This window comes from Rhododendron vialii, chromosome 7a, assembly GCF_030253575.1.
Source record: "Rhododendron vialii isolate Sample 1 chromosome 7a, ASM3025357v1".
NCBI lineage: Eukaryota > Viridiplantae > Streptophyta > Magnoliopsida > Ericales > Ericaceae > Rhododendron > Rhododendron vialii.
In genome coordinates, this window is record NC_080563.1 from 27,281,987 (window position 1) to 27,305,999 (window position 24,013).

At 38.6% G+C, this 24,013-nt stretch overlaps 3 protein-coding genes and 1 pseudogene across 3 annotated transcripts in view; 1 reads left to right on the forward strand and 3 right to left on the reverse strand.

Moving 5' to 3' along the window:
• Positions 1 to 7,147: 7,147 nt before the first annotated feature.
• LOC131332848 (eukaryotic translation initiation factor 3 subunit B-like) lies at positions 7,148 to 10,527 on the forward strand (annotated as a pseudogene).
• Positions 10,528 to 16,332: 5,805 nt separating this feature from the next.
• LOC131334428 (uncharacterized) lies at positions 16,333 to 17,125 on the reverse strand. Its single transcript, XM_058369435.1, has 3 exons — positions 17,060 to 17,125; positions 16,805 to 16,912; positions 16,333 to 16,704 (listed from the first exon to the last, which is right to left on the reverse strand). The coding sequence occupies exons 1-3, from the start codon at positions 17,102 to 17,104 to the stop codon at positions 16,474 to 16,476; spliced, it is 384 nt and encodes a 127-aa protein (XP_058225418.1). The 5' UTR covers positions 17,105 to 17,125; the 3' UTR covers positions 16,333 to 16,473.
• Positions 17,126 to 17,647: 522 nt separating this feature from the next.
• LOC131332849 (uncharacterized) lies at positions 17,648 to 19,050 on the reverse strand. Its single transcript, XM_058367157.1, has 3 exons — positions 18,412 to 19,050; positions 18,147 to 18,317; positions 17,648 to 18,058 (listed from the first exon to the last, which is right to left on the reverse strand). Exons 1-3 carry the CDS (start codon positions 19,048 to 19,050, stop codon positions 17,648 to 17,650), a joined length of 1,221 nt encoding a protein of 406 aa, XP_058223140.1.
• The window catches only part of LOC131333577 (uncharacterized), an 84,707-nt gene continuing 79,737 nt past the window's right edge, over positions 19,044 to 24,013 (reverse strand). Inside the window, exons 2-4 of the mRNA XM_058368164.1 lie at positions 19,539 to 19,649; positions 19,379 to 19,439; positions 19,044 to 19,285 (exon numbers count right to left, since the gene is read on the reverse strand). Coding sequence (XP_058224147.1) covers positions 19,118 to 19,285; positions 19,379 to 19,439; positions 19,539 to 19,649 — 340 coding nt within the window. The 3' untranslated portion in view covers positions 19,044 to 19,117. The remainder of the gene's footprint in view (positions 19,286 to 19,378; positions 19,440 to 19,538; positions 19,650 to 24,013) is intronic.

Consider the following 24,013-nt stretch of genomic DNA (forward strand, 5'->3'; position numbering starts at 1 on the left):
CAGCGGTTATAGAATTACAGACAGATGAAATGGCTTTAAGCCATGAAAATAAACAGAACACCCCATAAATAGTGTGGGAACCTAAAAGAGGCCAAGACTAAGCTAAGATGCAAGGGCCAGCCACTGGATCTTGGCATAACTGCCATACGCCAATCGTATGAGACCGTACGCCAGTTACACCCCTTACCCAGTGCTTGGCTTTGCATCATCTGGGTTCTGGAACATGACCAGAAAGCATCCCAGAGGCTTTCTAAAACAGATATGGACAAATATTGAATATTACAACTAAACAGTTCTAAATACAAAAAGCAGTAGACTAGTTTTTAGCATGCAATAAGGTGATGAATAGACAGGAAATAAAGCATAAAATAAAGATCTGGACTCCATTTCACAACTGGAGTACGCCAGTTCTGGAGGGCTTGGAACTGGAGTACGCCAGTTCCAGACAGACTCCAAACAGATCAAATTTAAAACTGTACGTTGTGCCACGGACCGGCGTACGTGAGCTTATGACCGGCGCACGCCGATTCTAGTCAGAAACGATTTTTTTTTGTTTTTGAAGCCTTGACAGCGTTAGGGCCAGGACTGGTATTGATTACCATCCTTGACCCTGTCAGCTCCCCTCAGAGATCAGAACAGGAAAACAGTTCAAAGGTGTATACCTTTTGCTTTTGAGTTTGATGGTGTGTTTTGAGCTTGAGCTTGAGGTTTGAGGGATGGATGATGAATGTTTGGGCTTGGATGATGCATGAAAGGGGCTGCTTGCTTACTCTTTCAAGTGGTGGAAGAAGAGAAAGCAAGAAACCAAAGGAGAGAGATAGAGAAAGAGACTTAGGAACTCTCTCTTTTTTTGTAACCCCCTTGCAAGGATGAAGAGAGGGGGCTTATATAGGAGGAGAGGGAGAGAGAGGGGCTAAGGCCAGTCAAAGGGACTGGAGCCTTAGCCCTTAAGCCTTCCTTCTCATTGGATGAGAGGAGAAAGGTGATGGGATGGGTGTAAGAAAATGTCCCCCGGCGGAGAATGCTTTTTCAGTGGATTGGAAGGTTCCCAAGTGCTGTAGACCCCTACCCATAGCTTCTGCATGCTTAAAAACACAAGTTTGACCGGAAGTTTGACTGGCGTACTCCAGTTAATAACTGGCATACTCCAGTTCGGGCTTGGTCAACGGTCAAAGTTGACCGATGACTGACACGTGGCAGAGGACCCGCGCACGCCAGTTGATTACCGGCGTATGCAAGTTGGGTTTTGTTGAGGCCTTTTGGTTCTGGTTTAGAGAATTTGAAAGGATCTGAAAGGGTTTTGGAATGCTCAAAGCTCAAACATACTAACATTTCCGGGGTGTTCTTGATCCATTTCATCATCGGGGAATCAAATACCGTAAGTAAACTAATCTGGAAAGTCCAAAATAGGGTGTCTACACAATTCTTTATATTAAAAGGATTTTGAAAGATTGGAACAAAGTACTATAATCTTTTGGAGGTAGACTTTTATAATTGCTTTAAAGTACTTTTTGATTATTTTATTATAAAAAGTACCCTAGTAACTATTGTCCATTGGACAATGATTGTTAGGGTAATCTTTACCCATTGGACAAAAGCTTTTCCTTTATTATATTTGGCTAAGTACATATATATAAACACATGGGTAAATTTCAAAAGGACATGTAGTCTTTTAAAAAGACTTAAATTATGATTTAAAGTACTTGTACTTCTTTTACCCTTTGGTTATTAACCGCTAGGGAATTTATTATCCATTGGGTAATAGCCCAAATCTTTCCATGTACAAGGTTGCATTTTAATAATCAAGATTTGGATGCCTATGTACTTTTATGCATTAAACTTTTGGGGTATATCTAAACCCTAGATTTTCTTGTACTTGTACTCTTTTATAAACTAATGGGGAGAATCCTAGCCTTTTTATTTAATTGGGGTACTTGGTACCACACCTATATTTAATATAGGGCTTTTGTCACATGCTTTAAAAGGACAACCTTGATTATTTTACTATAAAAATTTCTTTTTAACCTTTGTCCATTGGACAATAAAAGTTAGGGGAATTATTGTCCATTGGGTAAAGGAGTTATTCTTTCACCAAGTACATGGGTTCATTAAAATAGTCTTTTCTAATTGCCCCATGTGATAAAGTACATATTATTTTATTATTAAAAGTACTTAGTAGCCTTTAAGGCCTACTATTCTCCTAAGTACTTTGTTATTATTTTATATTGGGGTTTTGTACCCAATTGGATTAATTTAATGGGGAGTTGATCTTCCTAGAGTACCCAATTGGATTAATTTAATGTGTGTACCTTTGCAAGAGAGAGAGAGAGAGAGAGATAGGAGAGAGAGGCCGAGAGAGGGAGATAGGAGAGAGAGAGGGAGAGATTTTGTTGTACTTTGCTTGACCTTCCATATCTTCCTCATCCTTTCAAATCCTTGGTGAATCTTTTTCCTAACCAAACTTAACTCCCCATTTGTACTTCCATGCTTTGTTTAAAACCAAATCTTGTACTCTTGTCTCCTTCTTTCCAAGCAAATCTTCCATAAATCCCATCCTTGGTACAAACTAGCCATGCAAACCTACCTTTTAGCCTAACCTAGCCATGCAAGCCTAGGATAGCCTTTGATCTTTCAAAGATTGCATGCCATGTGTCAAAATTTGAGGTAGAGAGAGAGAGAGGGGGGCCGGCCTTGGGAGAGAGGAAGAGGGCATGCCTTGGCCTATAAATAGCAAGCCATCCCATGCCATTCAACTCACACCTTCACCTAGCAACTTCTCTCTCTAGAAATTCTTGTTCTTTCTTTGTTCTTTCTTTTGTTCTTCATGTTCTTGAGTTCTTCAAGAAACTCAACCTAGGCCGCCACTAAGCTGCCACTCGACCACCCTTTCGATCCATAAAGTAGAGTAGTGTTAGTCAAGTAGAAGTTTCGAGAGAAACCTTTCTCTTTCGAAGCTACCGGAGACCACCGTAGGAAGTTACTCCGTCCGACCACCGACGTACTTTCCGTAGCCGACTACCGCCTAGAAGAACTGTAAGGAAATCCTTACTTACTCCCTATTTATTTACTTACTCAAGTATAAAGTAGGTTATCTTTATTTTCATACTTATCGTTTGTTTAGAAGTATTTGTATTGTGATCTTTAAGATGATTAATGCATATATGAATTGCTTGTATTACTTGTGGTATGTGATAAAGCATAAGTGATTTCACTCCAAAGACGTCCGTACATGTGGCGTTGTGCTTTGAATAAAGCATAAGTGATACACTCCAAAGGCGTCCGTACATGTGGCGTTATGCTATAAGTAGTAATTGAGCGTGATGAGTAATATAGAATTGGATGATCTTGTTAGGATGATTCTTGCTTACGTTTGTCCTACCGCGGAGTCTTTGTATGTAAACGAGACATGAGAACCGAGAAAGTAGAAACATGACACCTAGGGTGTGGTTAATTAAAAGAAATGTTTTCCGAGGAAGGAAATATTTTGAAACAACATAATGACCGGTTTTGGGTGGCATTATGTGAGTTGTGTGCGTATATGAAAGAAACATTTGAAAAGGCTAAAATATTTTGAAAACCGCAACGTGGCTGGACTTGGTAGCCCGTTGTGAGTATGAAAACTCGTAATGTGGCCGGACTTGGTAGCCCATTGCGTGGATTGTGAAAACCACAATGTGGCCGGACGTGGTAGCCCATTGTGTGGTGTGTGTTGACAAACCCAATGAGAACCCGGAGCGGCGGAATCATTGTGGGAGACTCGGGAACCCAGAGCGGCGGAACCGAGGGTTTTGAAATGTGTGCGTTCCCATGGGAACCCGGAGCGGCGGAACCATGGTGAGGTATAGCTTGGTTATCCGCGGTACGGAGCCAATGCAAATATTTTTGTGTGCCAATGGGAACCCGGGACGGCGGAACCATTGTGAGGATACTCGGGAGTCCGGAACGGCGGAACCGAGGTTGGGTGTGTAGCTTGGTTATCCGCGGTACGGAGCCAATGCAAATATTTTTTGTGTGCCAATGGGAACCCGAGACGGCGGAACCATTGCGAGGATACTCGGGAGTCCGGAACGGCGGAACCGAGGTTGGGTGTGTAACTTGGTTATCCGCGGTACGGAGCCAATGCAAATATTTTTTGTGTGCCAATGGGAACCCGGGACGGCGGAACCATTGTGAGGATACTCGGGAGTCCGGAATGGCGGAACCGAGGTTGGGTGTGTAGCTTGGTTATCCGCGTTACGGAGCCAATGCAAATATTTTTGTGTGCCAATGGGAACCCGGGACGGCGGAACCATTGTGAGGATACTCGGGAGTCCGGAACGGCGGAACCGAGGTTGGGTGTGTAGCTTGGTTATCCGCGGTACGGAGCCAATGCAAATGTTTTGTGTTAAACAAATGATTTTTGGAAAGGTTGTTTTGTAAATGAAATTGTTGACACAGTCTACGATGAGTCGCGTAGGAAAAACCCGAAAATCATGGTCACCAACGATAGATGATTATTGAATGTGGATGTGTCATTGATTAACTGTGTATATACTTATCATGTGGAAATTGTTGTTGTATTATAGCTTTGTTTTAAGTTATGGGTTAGCGGGTATGGGATTTCTCTGCTGAGCTTTGTAGCTCACGGTGTTGCCTTTTTGGTGACCCTGACATATTATATGGGTGGCGACGCCGGTATAATGTGTCAGATTTTTTAGATAATCAGGGTAAGCAGATCACCGTGGAGGCTTTTGGAGCTGAGGAACTGGCAAGAATGGAGGAGCAGGAGAAGCTGTAGTTAGGAACCCTAGAACCCCTTCCATTTGTGTAAATATTAAACTCTTATGGGAGTATTTGTTGTAATAAGAGCCAGACTCCATTTGATTTTATGAATAAAATGTCTTTTTAACGTCCCCAAAATTCGAGGCGTTACAGATAATAATGTTATGAGTGCCTCTTGTACTGATCCTTTTTTACGTCCCCCCATTGTGAAAAGGTCGGCCGGCCAATCGAAGAAAAGAAGGATTGAGTCACAGACACAAGATAAGGGCACAGTTTTTTGCAGCCGCTGTCACAAACCAGGGCACAACCGTAGCACATGCCAATCCGCAATACCAGGATGATAGGTACACTCACACAAAAGTCAAACTCTTTTGCCTTATCCTTAGTAACTTGTAATACCCCTGGCCTTTAATTATGCTTAGAGTTACTTGTGTGTTGCATTTTAGGCTAACCATGTGGGTTATTGACTTATTTTATTTGTTAATAGGAGTTGGAGCATATGTTACCACATGTCACACATACACTTGCTGAATACATGCTTTGGATAATTGGTTTGAAGTACAATTTCGGTATTGGTATGTAGTTGAAGTGAGAAAAGATATTTCAATTTCTGCAGAATTGAAAAACCCATGTTTGTTTCATTTTGGGGAATTTTATTCTATATAAATTCGGAACGTAGCATTACTCAATTTCAGAACTGTGTTGACTGCACCAACACATGTTGGGGAAATGGCCATAATTTTATGCTCGATGAAATCGTGAACTGATTTCTGATTTCGAAACTACATTCATAGACCTGAAAAAATATGTATAGTTTGTGCCGTACTTACTCTTATGTGACGTCAGATGTAATGTTCAAATTTATGGAATTGATGTTCAAATTTATGGAATTGCAGATTCTGGAATTCTTGCGTAATTGTAGGGTTGTTAACATCTTCTAATCATATTTTTTTCCTGATTTTGTAGGCAGCAAAGGTTGGTTGTAGTAGGTATCCAACTATTGGTGAAGCAGGCCGCAACCACATGGTTGGGATGCCATTTGCTAATTGTTTCCACTTCATTGCTTGTACCACTAATTGAACTTTTTTCTTGTTTTTTTGGCATGTACGGTAATTAGCCCTTATCTCTCTTACAAGTATTGTTGAGACTTACAGTGTAATGGTCATTTGTTGAAATCATGGTAGTTAATAGCCAACTTGGTTGTCCTACGTATTGGTGGTTTTGTAGTGGATTTTTAAGTAACATCAAAGCCTTCAATTCAATTCTAGTGGCGACAGGCCATATCAATGGTTCTTTGTATTTTGAGTAACACCAAAGCTTTCAATCTTATGTGCTTGCACAATGTTTGATATGTTTCGAGAAGGTTTGGAGGGTGGCTTGGTTCTTAGCACCTCTTCATTATTGTCCTCTTCATACAGGAAAAAAAACCAAATGTAAACTGATCTGGCTACGGATTAAAGAAATAAATGGGTTTGAATTGTTTGATTGGGGCCTTCTTTTTGTAGAATAAATTATTTTGTATTTGAACTCAACTGAAGGTATCCTTCCTTTACAATATTTATTCACGCTGGGTTGTCTATGAAATCAGTGTCCTCACTCTCTACCGTAAGGGCTCTATGAACTGCTTCTTGTGTAGTCATTACCAACACACCCTCCCCTTCCCTTCTGTGATGTAATGCTTCTTGAACAACACCAGCTGGTCGGGGAATCTTTCGATGACGTACCCTTTCTGATCCCGAACTACATTCTGCAATGCCTTTGCCCTTCCATTTTTGGTCTGACTTGTCCATGATTTTGTTCAAACTTCTTTCAATGTGCCTTCACAAAAAAACAAAAAAAAAAAAATACACAAACGCTCATAAATAACATTACCAACATACTTTCTTAAATATCACTACTCTTAACCTATCTACCTTACATACAAACTAATATTTTATGGGATTTATTGGTAGGGTACATTTATGACAAGATTCACTGGACTTCTTCGCTGGGCCCCTTTGAAAATGGCAAATAGAATAAGGGATAGCTCACACGTAATATTCCATAGTCCACATTTATATAATAACATAAGAGAACTCACCTACGACAATTAATATTTCATACTCCACAGTTATGTAATGCCTCACAATGAATATTTCATACTCCACTGTTATGTAACAAACAAATTGGTCTTTGTGATTCAAAGTTGTAGTCTATGTGAAAAAATAATTTACTCTTTGAGTAATATTTGCTTGCTCTTAATACCTCGGAGAATGGTTCTTGACTTGAACTCAACTACCACAGTTATGTCAAAACCAAGTTGCTCTTTGTGATTAAACATTTTAGTCATTGTGTAACAACAATGTACTCTTTGAGTAATATTTACTTGCTCTTACTACGTCGGAGAATGGTAGTTGAGGCGTTAAGCTGCGTATCCTGGCCTGTTTTTAGGTGCATTAAAAATATCATTGATTTGTATGGATGCTTTGTGGCTATTGTTATTCATACTTGTCTCATGTATGAGTATCACAGTCATTTGCAGATGGGGTGGTGGAAAAGATGATAAGTATTTTGCCCAAATTGGTAAAAGTGTTATCTCTGTCTATGAAACAGACACCTTTACTCTTATTGACAAGAAATCCATAAAGGTTGAAAACGTTATGGACAAGACATCCATTCTTCCACTCTTTTTCCCTGAACTTGGAGGAGGAAACCAACCTGCAAGGGTGATTTGAACTGTTTCATTTCCATATTCCCTTTATTTTTTAAATATCTTTCAATAGTGGAAGTTTATTAAATAGGCATGCTTTTGTCAGGTGAGTCTCATTCAAATCCCTGGCAAAGAGGAGTTCAGGCAGAAGAATCTTTTCAGTGTTAGTGATTGCAAAATGTATTGACAAAGCAGTGGAGAGTACCTTGCTATGAAGGTTGATCGGTATACAAAAACAAAGAAGAGCACATACACTGGCTTTGAGCTTTTCCGCATCAAGGAACGGGACATACCCCGGAACGGGACATACCCATTGAGGTTTTGGAGCTAGAGGAAAAAATTGACAAGATTATTGCATTTGCTTGGGAACCGAAGGGCACAAATTCGCTGTCATTCACGGCGACAACTGTAAGCCTGACATTAGTTTCTATTCCATGCGTAGCACTCATAATTCTGGCAGGGTTTCAAAGTTGACTACTCTTAAGGGAAAGTAGGCTAATGCCCTGTACTGGTCGCCAGCTAGACTTTTCATCTTACTTGCTGGGTTGAAGGGCTTCAATGGACAGTTGGAGTTCTACAATGTCAATAAGCTTGAAACCATGGCAACATCTGAGCATTTCATGGTAACGGATATTGAATGGGATCCAACTGGACGGTAATTTCTAAGAAGAATTTGGTTATGATTATGTTGGAGGTGATGAAAGTCAATTGGCAAGTTGGGGCTTGGTCAAAAACTTGCTTATGATTTGAAGTTAATTGAAGCTTATCGGTTTCCTGCCCTAGTATTTCCTTAGCTTTCAATAAACAGTTCTCTTGAAAGAACACAGAATCCTTGCTTTATTTTTTGCCGCGCATGTGGAGATAGAATCCTTGTTTTATTTCTGAAATAAATTCATCTAATTGTCTTTTTAAGGTCATCTGCTTGTGATTTTAGGTATGTTGCAACTTCAGTTACTTCGGTTCACGAGATGGAAAATGGTTTCAACATCTGGTCTTTTAATGGCAAGCTTCTATATCGCATACTAAAGGATCACTTCTTTCAAGTAAGATTCCATGCTTTTAGGGGGAAAAAAGTTATGTTATTGTACAACATTTATCCTTTGGGGTTGTAGATAGAGTAATTATTTCATTTTCGTGTGTTATTTTGGAAAGCAAAGAGACAGAATCATTTCAGAACATGTTTCACCACTATGCTGTCTTTTATTACAAACAGTGAAAGTACTTAATTTCACTACTGTTCCACTTCACTCTCTTAGGAACAAAAATGAAAATTTAGTTTCCAGGTAGTCAAATAGGACATGGCCTGACTATGGTATGTTTTTTATGTTGATCATTGCAGTTCCTGTGGTGTCCAAGGCCACCATCCTTCTTGAGCCTAGAGAAGGATGAAAAGATTGCCAAGAACTTAAAGAAGTACAGCAAGGAGTATGAAGCGGAAGACCAAGACGTGTCGCTGCTGTTGAGCGACCAGAACCGTGAGAAGCGGAAGATGTTGAACGAATAATGGGAGAGATGGGTTTTGGAGCGGAAGCGATTACACGAAGAAGAGAAGAGAAATCAGACAGACAATTTTTTAAGAACGCAATTTCAAGTTCAAAAATAATGTGCTTATGCAAATAATTTTCTTATCAATAGGGATCTTATTTGATAGATCTCATTGAGATTTTTAATACGGTGCAAACAAAATTGAATTTTTTTTCATTTACATTATTTTTGAGTTTGAAAATGTGAAATAAACTTTTTATTTGGGTTTTGTGGAATGACCATTCTTATTTTTCTTTGAGAAGTTCCAAAATAAGTACTTATTTTTCAAGAAGGTTTCCGGAACGGGGCCTTAATATTCCATAGTCTAGAGTTGTGTAAAAATTAACGTGATCCTTGTGATTCTAATTTGTAGTCTTTGTGAAAAAAATTATACTCTTTGAGTAATATTTACTTGCTCTTACTATGAAAATAAGTTGCTGCATATACACGATAAGGAGGCCAGTGAAAGGTCAAATCAACTAAGTTGCCTGTCTATATACACACTTGCTGGGCCATTGATGAAGCATTCCTCATAATTACGATATGGGTCCAAATTGGCCTTTTGGAAGAAGACTACAAAAGGAGGAGAGTTCTGGTTCTGGTTCTCGTACACGGGCACGGGCACCCCCCCCCCCCCCCCACCTGTTCAACATCCGAACATCCGTCCTTCCTTTGGTTCGGCACAAGATGATGAACTGCATCGTTTACTTGAAAGAAGAACTATGAGAGTTCTCACAACAAACGGGGAAGTTGTGGAACGATCGATAGACGAATATGGTGGATTACCAATCCAAGTGCCACCACCAATAAACCCCCCACGTGTTGATCTATCGAACAACTCCCATTTTTGTCGTTTCCGACTACCAAGTGAGATGGATGAAGGGGACGATCGTCGACAATCACGGCTTTCTGTTATGGATGCTTGGTTGGCCGACAACAAAGCAAGGACTCGTGATGCTTTTTCCATACACCTTATGCGTGGGTACCGCGGGGTCATGTCGCACAATTCATTTCATAAGTGGCCAAGGACAGCCAGTGAACCACCACTGCCAACAGTAAATCCACGTGAAGATCAACGTCTCCTGCCAAGATTGGACTATACACTTGCTACATACGATAGGCGTGGCAAACGAACATTTTTTGAACCTTTGGTGCAATATGATGCAACTGAAGATGCTTATTTCAAACTAGATTGGAACCAATCTTCATTTGAGGGTGAAGTCGGTGATTTTCTTAAGTGGCCTAATATGTTTGTACAGAGGAACAAGTTGGAAGCAAAATGTCATAAGTACCTACTTAAGGTGCCTAAAGCACGGTCAACGCATATGATGGACGGAAGAAGGCCAAACCGTCTCCATAACGACGTGTGCGAAAGGCTGCAGCTTGAGATTAATGCCATGTGCAGGCGACTAATTCGTCAAGGCTTGATAGTCAAGAAAGTAAGGGAAGCTGAAAGGGACGGCTTCGACCCTAGAGAGTCTATTACAGGAATTAAGAGGGATCCACAGTATGCATCCGACCCCGAAGTATCTGATTACTCCGATGACGAATAGGAGTAATTGTATTTCATTCCATTGTTGTAATTATAAATTGGAGTAGTATTGTTCTTCGATTTATGCAACAACTTTATGGAAACTTATAAGGATGGTGTATTAGGTAAATCTTCAACTCCGGTGGAATGGAGGAGAAGAATGGTGGAATTAGCATAGGGACTTTTGTAGTGGGTACTAAATTTCTTTCATTTGAATTAGCATAGGGACTTTTGTTACCTCGAAGAATGGTAGTTGAGCTGCTGAACTCCATAGTAATGGTAATACTTTCACTGTGGAACTATGTCCAAATAATGTCATAATGTTAGTCAAGATTTATTGGTAGGGTCCATTAATGACAAGATTCACCGGCCCCCCGTGGTGGGCCCCCTTTCATAGGGCAACTGGAATAGGGAATGCCTCACATTTAATATTCCCTACTCAACAGTTATGTACATTACAAAGTGCTCCGTGTGATTATAAATTGTATTCTTTGTGAAAAAAAAATGTACTCTTTGGGAAATATTTACTTGCTCCTGTTACCTCGGAGAATGGTAGTTGAGGTCCTGAACCCCATAGTACTGGTAGTACTTTCACTGTGGAACTATGTCCAAATAATGTCATGATGTTAGTCAAGATTTATTGGTAGGGTCCATTAATGACAAGATTCACCGGCTCCCCGTGGTGGGGCCCCTTTCATAGGGCAGCTGGAATAGGGAATGTCTCACACTTAATATTCCATACTCAACATTTATGTAAATTATAAAGTGCTCCTTCTGATTCTAAATTGTATTCTTTGTAAAAAACCAATGTACTCTTTGGAAAATATTTACTTGCTCCTGTTACCTCGGAGAATGGTAATTGAGATCCTGAACCCCATAGTACTGGTAGTACTTTCACTATGGAACTATGTCTAAATAATGTCATAATGTTAGTCAAGAATTATTGGTAGGGTCCATTAATGACAAGATTCACCGGCCCCCCGTGGTGGGCCCCCTTTCATAGGGCAGCTGGAATAGGGAATGCCTCACACTTAATATTGCATACTCAACAGTTATGTACATTACAAAGTGCTCCGTGTGATTATAAATTGTATTCTTTGTGAAAAAAAAATGTACTCTTTGGGAAATATTTACTTGCTCCTGTTATTCGGAGAATGGTAGTTGAGGTCCTGAACCCCATAGTACTAGTAGTACTTTCACTGTGGAACTATGTCCAAATAATGTCATAATGTTAGTCAAGAATTATTGGTAGGGTCCATTAATGACAAGATTCACCGGCCCCCCGTGGTGGGCCCCCTTTCATAGGGCAGCTGGAATAGGTAATGCCTCACACTTAATATTCCATACTCAACAGTTATGTACATTACAAAGTGCTCCATGTGATTATAAATTGTATTCTTTGTGAAAAAACAATGTACTCTTTGGGAAATATTTACTTGCTCCTGTTACCTAGGAGAATGGTAGTTGAGCTGCTGAACACTATAGTAATGGTAGTACTTTCACTGTTTAATTTATAGTACTAAATGATGTGTATAAATAAATATGAGATAGGAAACTAATTTGCATCTTCATCTTCTTTCTGCCTCATGCAATGTTTGTTGGCTCCCCTCAATTCCCATCCCAACTTTCTATATACCTTAGGTTCACATAGTCATAAACCCACAATGATTAACTACAATCAAAACTCAACATACTGACTTCATCTTCTTTTTGCCTCATAGATTGGTTGATGGCTCCTCTTAATTCTCATCCCAACTTTCTTCATACCTCAGCTTTGACTACAATCCAAACTTAACTTTCCCAACTTGTTTGTCCTAACAAAATTTTACTTGTTGCGCGTGAACAAGATGCAGTCCATTTCCGTTCAAAAACCCATAAACAAACAATACAATCCAAACTTCTGAAATGCCCTTCTTTCATAATCTATGGTTATATACATTTGTTGTTGGATTATTCTTCATGGGTATGGGCGGTGTTGGTAAAAAATAACTAAAGTGGCTATCTACCTTATTAGGTCATTCTGACACCCATTTGGAGCATATCTCACAATTTCGAACGCTGAGTTCGATATAAGTTCAAAAACCAACAAATCCATTTGTTTTCATTGACAATATCTCACGAGCTTTTCCAAGCAGTTGCTTTTTCCATAAAATTGATGATAGGTTCATTGCATGCGTGAACCTATCTACTTGGGTATGGTATGGGCGGTGTTGGTAAAAAACCACTAAAGTGGCTATTTACATTATTATATTGACTTGTTGTTAAGATCCGCAGCATCTTGATGAAGACTGGTCATGGCGGCCCTTCTGGCACTATCAAGCATCTTCACTTCTGTGGTGTTATGCTTGCAAACCGGGGTGACCTAAAGTGGCTATCTACATTATTATGTTGATTTGCCATGACGCAGAAACAAGCAATCCCCACAGATTTGATGAAGGCTGCCCATGTTGGCATTTCCAACAGTGTCAAATAGCAAGGACTTCTGTGGTGTTACATTTTTTAGGGAGGGGACCCAGTTAATGGATGTTGTATTTACACAAGTTTGATTGACGGACCTATGTGATCGAGATTATGTCCATCTTAAGGTTGTAAATTATTTGGGCCATTTTAAGGCAGATGAAATCAATTTTGTATGCAACAAATGTCTTGTTACTGCATTAAACTCCATTAATTATATGGTGTACACAGATATTTGATGTAATTGTCTTAGATTACTAAGTTCGGTCTTTTGGAATTTTCGAATAAGTTGGTTGAGGTTGAATGGAAGTTCGCGCACTTAACTTTCCACGGTCCTTAAAGTCAACACAACATATTCTCGTAATCAATACATTATATGGTCTTCATTGATGTATGATGACCTGGGAGAAAGTTAGATGTGGACTACTAAATTCCCATTCTCATGGCATTTAATACCATCAAGTTGTACCTCATATTAACATAGTCAGAAACTTCCCCCATTTCAGTGTCATCACAAAAAAACCACTACAAAGATGTAGTTGGTTTGAATTGTTCACAAACCCACTAACATGCGACCAGAAGACAAAGTTCAAAAATGGTCTTCCTTTACAAAGGTGTGTTGTTCTCATGTTCTTCTTATGTATGGGCAGTCTTACAAAAAACCACTAAAGTGGCCATCTACATTATTATATGACATTGTCTATCTGTCACGATAGTGCTGTTTATGTTCTTCTTGTTTCCCTCCGTTTGGAGCAAACTGTCGTTGAGTTAGATGGGGTGGGTTTTCAAACCCGATTACTCATCCAGTAGTAGAATGAAAAGATTGGGAAGTCGATCGGTGGCTGGGAAAGTTATGTCACTCCACTTGCGAACGACTGACGCGTATTGTCTTGTCACAGTCTTTACTTGCTCTTACTACCTCGGAGAACGGTAGTCAAACGTCGAACCATGGTAATTGAGGTGTTGAACTCCATACAGCATGTCAAGATATATTGGTGGTAGATTTCTGACAAGATTCGCTAGGCTTCTTAGGTGGGCCCCTTTCAAAAAGGCCTGGTGGAATATGGGGTGGGTCACACATAATATGCCATACTCCAGACTTATATAAAGAAAAAAATGCTCTCTATGATTCGAAGTTGTAGTCTTGTTGAAAATATAATATACTCTTTCAGTAATTGATACTTGCTCTAACTTTCTCGGAGAATGGTAGTTGAGGTTCTGAACTCCATAGTACATTTGGTACTTTCATTGCCAAACTATATATAATTAATTAATGTCATAATGTTAGTCAAAAAGTGATAACCTCAGTTCCAAATGTCCTTTGTTTCTTTTCTTCTTTTTTTTTTTTTGGGGGGGGGGGGTGGTGTTTCATTTAAGTGATTGATTTTTGTTGGCTTGTAATTTGCTGTCCTCATCTAATTGGTTCATCTAGTTGTTATTTATTAAAAAAAAGGTAGAACAAATAAATAACAACGAATTTGGATGACAATTCAAATTGGGTTTGAGGCGGCTGAGCCTTGTGGGTAGAGAAATTATTCAATACCTTTAGAGATGAAACTGGACAGAACCCTTGTTCATGATTTCGTGGGAGAGGGATACAATGCTCCAATGTAGACATTTTGTAATCATATCGATGATACAATTATATATTGGGCAATATCGGATCGTATGGACCAACACACAAGTATATAATGTTATCGGAGATCCAATGTCTCATTACTTAACGGCAGATACACAATATACATAACGGACTTTATTTACAAGGGACATTTACAATGTTATTGGAGATCCAATTATCTGAGCCAATGGACATTTGGCTCAGATAATTTGTAAGATTAATACACTTTTTGAAGGACTAGTAGGCTGCATATCATGCGATGCCAATTTGACCTTCTAATGTTGCCCCGCCTAAGTCCTCAATGTGTGTTGAATAAATTTATCATCATAGCTAGAAAAATATGGGAAAAAAGGCCGATTGGTGCTGCAAGCACAATCTTGGATACAGTTAGGAACCAAAACTGCATGCAAACTTTGAATTTTTTAACCAAAAACATACTTCACACACAGCAGTCAGTTCCACCAAAAAAACCTCTTGGATGGGCCAAACCACAAATACACCTGTTCATGAACACACCTGTTGGATCACAGCAACAATTTGAACAGCAGCAAAAGCAGAAAACCAGCCCTCAAAACACCTCAGAAACAACAAAAAAGTAGCAGCAATTTCAACAGAAAAACAGCCGCACACACCCCTCAAAACTCACTGCAACGGAAGCACACACCTGTTGGATCACACATACCTACACACACATTAAACCTACGCCTAACACACCCCTTCATAGCTCAACACACTCACTCATACAACTTAAAACCTGCTGCAAAACACACACACCTGCACTTTATACACTTGTACAAACAGTTTGCTCACACACACACACACACGAGGGTAAATCAGTTATTGGGGTCAGAAATGTACTACGAAAAGCATAAAAGGTACTCTTGGCTGCAACATAAAAAGTTACCCTGCCAAGGCACTATCTTCATTTAACATTATAATGATTTCATCATTGCCCTCTAAGGGGTACTTAGTCACCCATTGTCTATCATTCAACAAAAAGACTAGTTACTTAACCATATTTGCCATATATGGGATAATTAAAAGTACCATTACATGCCAACAAGCACCATAATTGAAAGTACGTACGATAATTAAAAGTACCATTACAAAGTTGTTACAAACATTGGAACCCTCAAACTTCTTAGTTACCCTTACCCCATACTTACGTAAAATCATCTACTATGCAAAATTAAGCATCACCAAATTCAGTTCGCTTCACCAATTTTGTAAGAACCACATCTCGCAACTGGTTGTGCGGGCTTAACAGCAACCGTACTAGCAGCCTCTTGCGCACATCAATAGCATCAGCTCCCGCATGATCCTATAATGCAACCACATGTCTAAGTTTCTAGTGCTCCTAACGTTCTATGCATAGGCAACTTCAAGCAAGTATTTGGGCAAACGTTTCTTACCTTAAGTTCTCATGTATTCATCCGGCCCCCCGTCCAATGCTCCATGAAATTTAAAGTATAAAATCCACAATCGTGCCTGCATCCAAGGAAATGCAGTTCATAATCATGCATGCATTATGTCGACATTAGAGTCGCTGTAGTATAAGTAACCACTCACGTGTTCGATTGTTGTGGGACTTCTGGTTCATGCACATCCCAGTCAATCCATGGGGTATGTAGTTGCCTTGTCCGAGTCCGACTCAATACGTTGAACAACATCCCAACCTGACTCACTCCAACAAAACAAGTACATTACAACTCAATACGTTGACACTTAAATGACCATGCGAAAAGAAAATGAATAATCAACAAACATGTCTGGCCTGTGCTTACCACTGTAACAGTAGCTACCTTCTTATTGGTAGTTTTTAACACCATTGAGTCAAGAACTTCAATCCGCTTATCCACCAAGTTGACAACAACACAATACCAATGTTCAATATCAGTCAACAACACCGGTAGAAACAGCTGCATAAAGCCACAAGGAATTGCAAATAAGTATTATCGGGACCCAAGCATGGTGGACAAATACAGGACAATGATAGTTTGACAAAAAGTAGACTGTAAAACTTGCCACATTGCACATTGCGACATCGTATCCCAAAATGTTTGCATCAACTGGATCTTCAATGACCTTCTGATCTTGTACTTTATCGAAATTCAACAAATTGTTCTACAGCGGGATGAAATGGAAGAAAAATATAAATTAGCACCACTATAAAAAAAGTAGCCGAACGAGTAAGGAATTTCAAATTACACATATTTTAAATTACCACAAAAGAACTTGAGAACATGTGTCGTGTCGGACGAGGGACCCCGTCTTTGATTAGGGCCTTCGCCTTTTCTTGTTTCATCAACCATTCGGTCATCGTCATCATCACCTGAAAAGCCATTCCAAGAAAGACAAAATGGGACATCAATATAAGCTTCAATGTAAGTGAAGTAATGAAGACTGAATATGTAAGGAACACTTGCAATTCATAATTCATGAAATTGTAGATAAATTTGTGCAATGTACTATAAATTACCATAGTGGACATATGACCCCTTGGTTTGAACACTTCGTGTAACATATCATGCGATAAATGGATCTTCCCGCCGCCTATTTTAACAACATAGTCCCTGCAAGTACCAACTTCTTTAATTATCGCATAGTTATGACCAAATTGAAAATCACAGGAGAGTACTTTTAGAATGTAGGAGTTAGTAGTCATACTCTTCTCCTGTTTTCTTTGGTGGTTGCATCACATACGCCTACACTTGAGTTTCTTGTTTTATAAGCTTTGATAGTTTGACCTCCGGTGGAGCCACATACGGCGTTCTTGTCGCTTTACTTGGTTTCAAAGTCCTCGTACCCGTTTCATCGATGGTCGGGTTACGGACTTACTTTTCTGAACACGTGTACGCGGCCCTTTGTTCAATGGCGAAGTCAATGGGACTTGTTCTTCTTTTTCAATCTCTTGATCTCCTTCTCCTTCTCCTTCATGTTCATCATCCTCTTCTTCTTCTTCTTCTTCTTCTTCTTCTTCGTCATCTTCTTCATCTTCTTCTTCTTCTTCTTCATCATCTTCTTCTTGTTCTTCTGCTTCTTCTTCCTCCTCCTCTTGTTCTTTACCTTATTTGTGACCTTCTTCTTTTTCCACCACAATTTTTTCTTGTAGCTCTACATGTTGCGCATGTTGTACAACATCCCCCATGACATGATCCGGAGAGTACAACGGCATTTCTTGGGCAAACAAAAGGCCACTCATACGGCTGTCATCCATGTCCTCCACGTCAACCCCATGCCTAACCTTCTTCGGATTGACAGTGGAGGTTGAAGGAAAGTCCTCCACATCCATATGTATATCACCCATCTCGACATCATCTTCATTTCGATTTTTTCTCTTGGTGGAGGCCTTCCTCTTTGACGGACTTTTTGTGCATGTTTCAGGAAAATCACCCATCAAGGCGCCGTCCATGACATCGATAAGTTGCATTTGCTTGACGAAATATTTCTTCAAATCATGAAAGGTAGCAATTGAGAACTGCACATAAGGTTAACGAGTAATGTTATGAATTTAAATGACATAAATGGTCCAATTGTATATCGGCAACGAAATTAAGTTTCCTCACCGGATGCCGATAAGAAGCCTCAGGGAATCGCTCAGAAATTGGATCTACCAACTCCAACGTCTTCTCCTTTGCAATACGTTCTTTTATTAACTTTGTCGTCCATGACTGAATAAGGGGTTCACCTTCACTCCCAACCTTCATACCCATTGGCTGTTTGTCAAAATATATAAGCTGCAACAAAAAAAATATTATGACTCACAATAGAGTACAGACGAATTTTATAGCAAACAATTGAAATGCAAAAAAAGCATGTTGATGTACTTACCATTAGAAGTAACACACAACCAGCAACGCCAACGCAATCCTTCTTACCACCAACAACCTTGCCACTTCTCTTCTTGTACTTCGCAATTTCATTCGCCAACCAATCAAGCACAAATTCTGCCCACGCATATGTTGGAGTTTGCAATAAATTGTGCACTGCCGGGTAAAATTTTGTGGCGGCCACATCCTTCGTGGTTGGACACAAGAAACAAGAAAGCACAAACAACACGTACGACATCTGGAACTTCACGTCAGCTTTCTTTTCATTGAATACTTGTTGCATCATCGCAAATGTCACTCCTCTCTTCAACGATTTTTTTTTTGTCCCAAACATCTTCCTAATGTGTTCAAAGTGGGGGTCTTGACAGTCCGTCGGAACTGGTATCGTTCCACAAGATAGCCCTAGCGCCCTTCGAACATCATCAGGCGTGATTGTATAAACCCTCACCCTCCCAAACTCCAAGCTCTTGGTGACAGGGTTGAAATGCTTAACTAACCGACTTATAAAATCATGGTTCAACATTCGACACTTCAATTGAAGCATTGAATCAAAACCCACTCCTTGAACAGCATCTTGTTGGGATTTGGTCAATGCCTCATTTACTTTGACCAACTTCAACGGTGAGCACCGGCTACACATATAAAGGGTTTACGATTTAATACAACCCATCATTGTTACACACATGATACGTTAACATAAAGATTAACTATATCAAAAACAACAATAATAACTGAAACCATACTGCCGCATTTTTCTTTTTTTCCTTCGGAATATACTTTTTAATGCGGGCTTTTCTTTCTTTCGCCATGTCCACGAATGGCGCTTTTTCCGCATCAGACATGTTATTCCATATTTCCGCAGCTAGTTTGGTATACTAGATAGTGTGGAGACAAAAATTTGTGTTAACACGACCATGCACTACAGTTTACCGAATAACCATACGAACTACAACCGCATTAACTCTAACCTTTGCAATTATAAACCTTGGACTCTTATTGGCAGCTTTGGCTTTTTTAAGATAAGCGTCACTGTAGTTGGAAATTTTAAAAAGGGATTACAACACAATCAATAAAAAATGGAAGTAAACACATTAACAAAGTAACTATATTCGTCATATAAATACGTACAAGAAAAACAGATAAGGATTGTTGTGGGTACTTCCCTCTCCTGCCTTTGACCCTTCTACTCTTGCCTTTGACCCTTTTTCAACTCGCAGTCGCTTCTTTCCAGTTGTCATCCTTCATACAGCGCAAAAATAACAAAACTTTAATCATTCAAACTATTTTGAGCAGCTAGATCAATAGAGCATTCAAAATGTAGTCTTTGAATATCTGAATAAATAATTGGACATTACTAAACAACCACAAGGGATCCCATGAATGTGACACATATCCTTCTTAGGAGACCATGGCTTTATGATAGAGATGTGCATCATTGTGGGAAAGAGAACACATATGCTTTTTCATTAAAAAACAAGGAGATCGTTTTGAAGGCAATGAATACAGCTGAAATGGAAAAATACAAGAAGCCAAAGGGTGTTGCTGAAAATAAGCCTAAATCTATCCACATTTTCACCAAGAAGTGTTTTCAAATAGAGAGTATGGAACTGGGAGTTATATATGCCGTGGTGGTAAAAGAAGTATCAGAATCAGTTGCTACAACAGCCTCTGAATTACCATCAGAAGTGGCTGAGTTACTGTCCCATTTTTCTGATGTTGCACCTAAAGAGCTCCCAAATGAATTACTTCCCATGCGCAATGTCCAGCATGCAATAGATGTCATTCCAGGATCGCAATTGCCTAATCTTCCGGCCTATCGCATGAATCCAAGTAAACATGCAGAGCTTAAAAAAGCTTAAAAGACAGGTAGATGAGCTTCTGTCCAAGGGGTTTATTCGTGAGAGTTTAAGCCATTGTGCTGTTCCAGCTTTGCTCACATCAAAGAAAGATGGCAGCTGGCGCATGTGCGTAGATAGCCATGCTATAAACAAGATTACAATCAAGTACCAGTTCCCTATCCCAAGGCTTGATGATATGTTGGACATGCTGGGTGGGTCTTCTATATTGACAAAGATTGATTTGAAAAGTGGCTACCATCAACTACGCATAAGGACAGGAGATGAATAGAAGATAGCTTTCAAGACCAAGGATGGCCTCTATGAGTGGCTAGTCATGCCATTTGGTCTTACAAATGCCCCAAGTACATTCATGCGCTTTATAGCGCAAGTATTACAACCTTTCATTGGTCACTTCCTGGTTGTTTATTTCGATGATATTCTAATATATAGCAAGACCAATGAGGAACATATCTTTCATCTTGAACAAGTTTTGAGGCTTTTCCGTCAAGAGAAACTCTGCACGAACTTAAAGAAGTGTTTTGCATGCATGAGTCCATGGGTTGTATTTTTGGGCTTCATTGTGTCCTCTAAAGGAGTGGAGGTTGACCCAAGTAAAGTGAAAGCTATTTTTGGGCTTCATTGTGTCCTCTAAAGTGAAAGCTATTAAAGAAGTGTTCTGTCACTAATTGTATGAAAGGGGGATAGTTCGTTTGGACCAAGGCATATATATGTACGAATATATGCATGTGTAATATATATGTATATATGTATCTGAAATGTTGAATACTATTAGATATGCAGTAGATATGTATATTTGTACTGATTTTGCTTTTTGTTGGTAAAATGGGTTTATATTTCATTTCATGCAATAAAAAATAGAAAATATATATATATATATATATATATAGAGAGAGAGAGAGAGAGAGAGAGAGAGAGAGTTAGGTTCCGGTGAGGGATCCCTCATTTTAATAAAATGAGGGACTCTCCTTCCCGATTGAATTTTGATGATCCGAGCCGCTCAAAGTGATCAGAACGTGATTTTAAGGATCCTCGTGAGAAATCAGCAAAAAAAATGACCGGGAAGGGCTTCATCCGAGCAGTTTTCATTGAACGGTTAAAAAAAACTGCTCCGATGACGCCCTTCCCGGTCATTTTTTTTGCTGATTTCTCGCGGGGACCCTTAAAATTACGTTCTGCACACATTGAACGGTTCGGATTTTCAAAATTTGATCGGAAAATGAAAGTCCCTCATTTTAACAAAATGAGGGATCCCTCACTTGAAAATTCCTCTATATATATATATATATATATATATATATATATATATATATATATATATATATATATATATATATATATATATATATATATATATATATATCCGTGCTTCCGCCCCCTAATGGTATCAGAGCCAAGTAGGATATAGTTGAAGAATTAAACTCAAGTAATCTGTAAGTTGTATTTACTCCTACTTAATTTTCATTTAGTCTTTTAGTCCTGCTGAAATTTTAGTTAGTATTTTAGTTCGGTTGTCATCGGTCGACCACCTTGCAAAAGACCACCTTAGGTAATCGGTAAAAGTCCCCGTGAGTAAGTCCCAGGGTAGGGCAGTGAGGGGTTGGGAAAAAACTTGGGGTATGTGTCAATTGGGGTATGTGTTTATCATGACAATTTAGGATTAAAATATTAATTAAGAAATCTTTAGGGTTAAAATACTAAAAGAAAAGTCTGTAGGATTAAAAACAATGAATAGATTATTTAGGTGTAGTTCTTCAACCAATTCTTCAATGGCTTCTCTATCTGAGTTAGCGGACATAGTCAACCAAGAAGAACATGAGTATCAAGATTTAGATACAGGATTAGGAAATTGGAATATACCTAAAATCCCAGTAAAAGAAATTTATAAATCAAGTTTTTTAGATGATGCTTTTCGTACTGATCAAGTTACTAAAACTGCTGAACATGTTTATGCCATTACTAAACAAGAAGAGAGATGCTCTCTCCTTAGTCAACAATCAGTCAAACGTCACCTTGAACGAGGATATAATTATATTCATGTAGGATTAATACAAGTTGCAATTAAACCATTAACAAGAAGAGGATTAAATTCCTCAGTTTTATTATCTTTAAGAGATAGTAGATTCACAGTCTATAGTGATAGTCTCCTAGGATTAATGAAGTCAAGTCTACATAATGGTCCAGTTTATTTTAACTGTTACCCCGATTTACCCCTTAGTTTAAAAGATAAAAATATTTTGAAAGCATTAACTTTAAATATTCAAACTGCCGGAGCAATCACTCAAATGCTTGAAGGTAGTCAGTCAATTGCATTAATTTACCGTATTTACTATAAATGTATGAAAACTAATTTAAATATTCATGCATTAGTCAAAAGTCCCAAAGATAAAACTGTACTTATACAAGGTAGCACAAATGCTAATGTACAAGTACCCAAAACCATTTCCTGGAATGATATCCAGTTACCTACCAGTTGGCTTAGTGAAAATGAGAGTTTCCCACAGAAACTCCAAAATGACATAATTGATCTAGACTATATTCAACAATACTTAGATGGTACAGTCAGGATAAGTTTTGATCAACAAAGAGTAAACCCTCCTCTGAGAATCAGAGAATTAAGTCGATCCAATAGCTCAATAGCTATGGATAGGTCAAATAGTTCAACTACTTTGCCTAGGAAGGACAAAAATTTAATTGATCCCAGTATTAGATTAAAAGGTGTTGAATCAAGTTCACAAATTAGTAAACCTTGTTATTCTACACAGTCAAAATTTGAGGATGAAGACACCTTTCAAGGGTCTCCAACTCAAACAGATTTTGAAGAACCCACTGATCCAACTTTATTAGTTTTAAATAAACCTTTTGAAATAAATTTGTACAAATTATATTCTGAATTTAAGTCAAAAGAAAATAAACAAAAAAGAAAAAATTATTTTGCTAAATATACATCTAGTAAACATGATAAAATTTTAGCTCATTGGGAAGCATTTATGGAAGAATCCGGAACTGAAATTTATTTTTTCGACTACTTAGAAAATTATTACAAAAAAGTCAATACTATTAAAAAGGTGAAAAGGAATAAGTCAGACCAGCCTGTTATAACCACAGGACACCCTCCTCTAGATCCAATCACCATTAGTGATACCCCACTATCTAACAGTAGTAAATTGGAAATTGAGGAATTTAAAAAATTAAACGTAATCACCAAAACCTTACCAGAAGAAGAATTATTAATTGACCTAATTAGTAAAATAGATGATTCAGAGTTAAAGCAAAATTATATTATTCGCCTTAAGCAAATTTTACTTCAAAAATCTCATTCAATTACATTGTTAGAAAATTCTGGTAAAAGATTAAACAAAGTCCACACTGAGGTCACTTTGCAAGATTTAAAGCAGGAAGCTAATCTTATTAAAAAAGATATTACCAAACTAAATAAATCTCAATTTGGTAAAGAAATTGCTACAATTCCTAAAAATTACCAAACATCTGATCAACAAGAATACTACCAACAATGGTATGCCAAAGTAAAATTAGTAATCCATGATTATCAAATTGAAATCCCTGCCCTCATTGATTCAGGAGCAGACTTAAATTGTATTCAAGAAGGTATAATACCTACCATGTACTATCACAAAACAACAGAACAATTGACTTCTGCTAACGGTAGTAAAATGGTAATTAATTACAAGTTGCCCAAAGTCCATGTTTGTCAAGACAAAATTTGTTTTAGGACTTCTTTTGTCC

Coding starts and splice junctions, on each gene's coding strand:
- LOC131334428 (XM_058369435.1), bottom strand. CDS start 17,104: ATGTTACACGAAGTGTTCAAACCAAGGGGTCATATGTCCACTATG. Junction 16,913..17,059: donor GGGGTCATATGTCCACTATG/GTAATTTATAGT, acceptor ATGGCTTTTCAG/GTGATGATGACGATGACCGA. Junction 16,705..16,804: donor TGTTCTCAAGTTCTTTTGTG/GTAATTTAAAAT, acceptor ATCCCGCTGTAG/AACAATTTGTTGAATTTCGA.
- LOC131332849 (XM_058367157.1), bottom strand. CDS start 19,050: ATGTGTAGCCGGTGCTCACCGTTGAAGTTGGTCAAAGTAAATGAGGCA. Junction 18,318..18,411: donor GTTGTGTGTTACTTCTAATG/GTAAGTACATCA, acceptor TTTTTGTTGCAG/CTTATATATTTTGACAAACA. Junction 18,059..18,146: donor AGGCTTCTTATCGGCATCCG/GTGAGGAAACTT, acceptor CCTTATGTGCAG/TTCTCAATTGCTACCTTTCA.